Source organism: Elephas maximus, chromosome X (assembly GCF_024166365.1).
Source record: "Elephas maximus indicus isolate mEleMax1 chromosome X, mEleMax1 primary haplotype, whole genome shotgun sequence".
Lineage (NCBI taxonomy): Eukaryota > Metazoa > Chordata > Mammalia > Proboscidea > Elephantidae > Elephas > Elephas maximus.
Genome location: NC_064846.1, coordinates 97,853,709 through 97,857,843, shown reverse-complemented (window position 1 = coordinate 97,857,843; position 4,135 = coordinate 97,853,709). Strand labels below are relative to the sequence as shown.

General features: G+C 54.5%; 1 protein-coding gene across 1 annotated transcript; it reads left to right on the top strand.

The window, feature by feature from the left end:
- The first annotated feature begins 1,858 nt into the window (after positions 1-1,858).
- LOC126068755 (uncharacterized protein CXorf49 homolog) lies at positions 1,859-3,338 on the top strand. Its single transcript, XM_049871464.1, has 3 exons — positions 1,859-2,215; positions 2,317-3,051; positions 3,303-3,338. Exons 1-3 carry the CDS (start codon positions 1,859-1,861, stop codon positions 3,336-3,338), a joined length of 1,128 nt encoding a protein of 375 aa, XP_049727421.1.
- The last annotated feature ends 797 nt before the right edge of the window (positions 3,339-4,135 follow it).

The window sequence follows — 4,135 nt, the reverse complement described above, 5'->3', positions numbered from 1 at the left end:
AAAAATTAGAGCAGAATTGAAGGAAATAGAGAGTAGAAAAACAGTTGAATGAGACGACAAGACCAAAAGCTGGTTCTTTGAAAAGATCAACAAAATTTATAAACCACTGCCAAACTGACAAAAGAAAAACAGGAGAGGAAGCAAATGACCCAAATAAGAAATGGCATGGGTGCTATCACAACAGACCCAAGAGAAATTGAAAGAATCATAACAGAATACTATGAAAAATTGTACTCTAACAAATTTGAAAACCTAGAGGAAATGGATAAATTTCTAGAAACACACTACCTACCTAAACTAACACAAACTGAGATAGAACAACTATATAAACCTATAACGAAAGAAGAGATTGAAAAGGTAATTTAAAAATTCACAGCAAAAAAAAAACCCCTGGCCCGGATGGCTTCACTGGAGAATTCTACCAAACTTTCAGAGAAGAGTTAACACCACTACTACTAAACGTATTTCAGAGCATAGAAAAGGAAGGAATACTCTCAAATTCATTCTACGAAGCCAGCATAACCCTGATACCAAAACCAGGTAAAGACACCACACAGAAAAAAAAATTACAGATCCGTATCCCTCATGAATATAGACACGGAAATCCTCAGCAAAATTCTAGCCAACACAATTCAACAACATATCAAAAAAAAATAGTTCACCATAACCAAGTGAGATGTCCACCAGGTATGGAGCGATGGCTTAACATTAGAAAAACAATCAAGATAATCCATCACATACATTAAAAAAAGAGAACCACGTGATCTCATCAATTGATACAGAAAAGGCATTTGACAAAGTCCAGCATCCATTCGTGATAAAAACTCTCAGCAGAATAGGAATAGAAGGAAAATTCCTCAACATAATAAAGGGCATTTATACAAAGCCAACAGCCAACATCATCCATTGACCACTGGGGTTCACTCTCCTTTGACTTAACTGTGGGGGTTGGGGGGGATCAGCAGGCAAACTCCGGCTTGCAGGCTAAACCGACCTGCCAATAAAGTTTCAGTAAAGCACAGGGACACCCACTGGTTTACTTGTAGTCTGAGGCTGCAGTCTTTCTCGCCAAAAGGGCCGAGCTGAGCAGCTGCAACAGAGAAGGAAGGGTCTACAGATCCCAAATTGATTGCTAACTGCAAGGGTTGGGTTGCTAACCAAAAGGTCGGCAGTTCGAATCCACCAGCCGCTCTTTGGAAACCCTGTGGGGCAGTTCTACTTCATCCTATAGGGTTCCTATGTGTAGGAATGGACTGGAGGACAACGGGTTTTGTTTTGTGGGGTTTTTTTGTTTTTTTTTTTTGGTCCCTTTACAGAGAAAGTAAACCGACCCCTGATTATGAACTTTTGGCCTCCTTTGCCTGTCTTCCTAGGAGGTTGTAAGTCGTGTTTTGGAAAACAGGCTTGCGAACACCTTCTGTCCTAGGTGCTCCATGTTCTTGGTTACAGGTAAGCCCCCACTGCCCCTCCAGACAGGTCCTGCCCTTACCAGGTTCCTTAGACTGGAAACAGAGGCGGAGACGTCACAGCCAGAGGAGGCGGGACAGGAAGAGCCCTGAAAAGCCGACCTAAGCGCCCGATTGGCTTCTACCTGCCCGACGGGCTTCGGATGGAACCAAACGCCCTCGTCCTTATTGGTTAAGTCCTCGAGGGGCGGGCCACAGGGGCCCACCGGTTGGCTGGGGGAGGACAGGTGGGACCGCCTCGACGTGGGCTTCGCGCATCGTTTGTGGGGATCTAGCTCGTGCGGCCATTGTGGTGACGGCGCCGGCGCCCTCGGAAGGCCGCGCTTCTCGCTCTGGCCGCGCGCCGTCGGACTCTCCCGCCGCGACAAGGATTGACTATCCGCGCCGACGACATGAGCTCCCCGGATGAGGGGTCCGATTGGGGAGCGGCTGTCGGCCCAGAGGGCGGGAAGCGGGGCGGCGTCCGCCGGGCCGGCCCTGGAGGCCCGCGGGCTGCCGGCCCAGGCCTTGATCTGGGGGCGCCGCGCAGCAGCGAGGCCGAGGGCGGGCTTCCAGGCCCCGCGGACGTCGAGGCCGAGAGGGAAGCGACGGGGGCGGGAGGCTCGCCGACCGAGGAGATGGAGGATGCTGCGGACTGCACGGCCCGCTTGGAAGAGGCTGAAAGTTTCGCGGCCCTCATGCGGCATTTAACCAACTGGGATGCCCTGCGGCTCCGGAGAAACCCAACCCCGGAAAGCTGCACCTCTGAGGTAGGGACCGTTTGGGCGGACCGAGACACAGGCCCCAAGGGTAGGCGCGCACCTGCCCCCTCGCTGTGCGGAAAGGCAGCGGTGTCTTCCCTGCCTCTCAGCCTCAGTGGACCCGAGGGAGGGCGGGCCTGGGAAACCCTAGAAGAGGCACTGCAAGGAGGTTGACTGTCACTGGGTCTCTCCAGACGGAAGACCTGGCCGGGTCGTCCTCAGACTCCGAGTCATCTGATGAGTTCACTGAGGTGCAGGTGATGAGGGTGAGCATTCAACCCAAAGCGACAGGCCAAGCAGAGTCCTGCAGCCTCAAGGATCGCGGAGACGCACCCAGACGCTGGAATCCCCACGTCAGGGAGAACTTCCTTCCTGTGCCAGGCTCCTTCCCCGCCCTCACTCCACGGGGGTTCCCTTCAACCACAGAAATGCAGCCTGATGTCTCTTCATTCAGGAAAATGCAAAGTGTGGTCTGGGGCAGGCCCAGCTCCCCAGGCGGTGCTGCTGCTGCTGGGGGCCTGCCCCAGGCCACTCCTAGAAGGAAGGTGGCCCAGGAAAAGAAACCCCTAGGCGGTTTTTCAAAATCTGTCCTGGGGAGAAAGCCCCCGGCCTTGCCTTCATGGGGGCAAAGAGTCTCCAGAGCCCGCCCTGAGACATCCACCTTCCCCCCAATCCGTGGCATTCCACTGCTTGGGAGATCCAAGAGGAACTCCTCGGTCCCTCTGGGACCCAGGCAGCCCAAACACACCAATGCGGGGAAGAAAGCTGTGGCGAGCAGGACAAGGGAGTTGTATCCCGTGACAAAAGATAGTGACCCCAAAAGAGATCAAGTCCCAAAGGGCCAGGTGAGTAGGCCCTCCTCCCCCTCTCTCCTTCCCCTCCCTCTGCCCCTCCACCTCTCTCCCATCCACATCCCCAGCACACAAGTCTTCCCACATGCTCCTTCTGTCCTTTGCTCCGGGGTTGTCACTGGGCGCCCAGGCCATCAAGGTGCAAAATCCGGCTCATTTTCATAGGAGCAAACGTAAAGATGGCACTTGATACGTGCCAGGCACTGTTCTCAGTGCTTCACACAGGCTTTGGGCCTCCTCCCCAGAGAGGGGCTGGCAAGGAAGGGAAGGAAGGCAGCTGATTTGCATCGACCACCCCCTTAAAGTTTGGGCTGCTGTGCCTCAGTGTTTAGACCCATTTGGCTTCCTGATGGCCACTTCCTAGCTGTTCCCATGAGCCTTCCTGGCAGGGGACCCAGGCTTTCTTAGTTGCCCCACTTTTCTCCCTGGATCAGCTCTGCCTCCTGGCCTGGGGAGAAAAGTGCTAAGGAGATGAGCCCCTTGATTCCTCACCCTGTTTATTCCCTGCCTCACCCCAGCCCACCCCCACCCTGCCCACACACCGCCCAAATCAGCGAGAAAGTTTTCTTTCAGCTTCCAACAAGCAGGCCAGGGCCATCTTGCCTCTCTGTGCATCGTGCCGATGGCAGCGGTGGAGAACCCAACATCAGGGTTCCCCAGGGTCCAGGAAACTCACAGCTCCTGGCCGTGAACCAGGGAGCCGTCAGGCCCAGGGAGCCTACACACTCCGGTGAGTGTGTGGGGTTGATATGTGTGGAGGGGGAAGGGGACACAGAGGGAGCACTCCGGCCGTGTCACTTGTGGGGCCCCAGCCTTGCTCCTGGGCCTCTCTCCCTACCTAGACAGCTCTCACACAGGAAGCAGGATGCAGACAGGGCTGGCCTTAAGCCAAAGTGTCCTTTGCATGGGGTTTGTGTGGTGGCGATGATTTGTACCAGCGCCCCCAACTCCAACTTCAGAAGCAGGCATTTGGCAGAACGATGCCTTCTGTATTAGGTCCTGTTCAGCCACATTGCTCACCCCGAGGGTGAGCCACAGTCCTTGAGGCGGCATTCCCAGATGGCCCGAGACGGGGAAA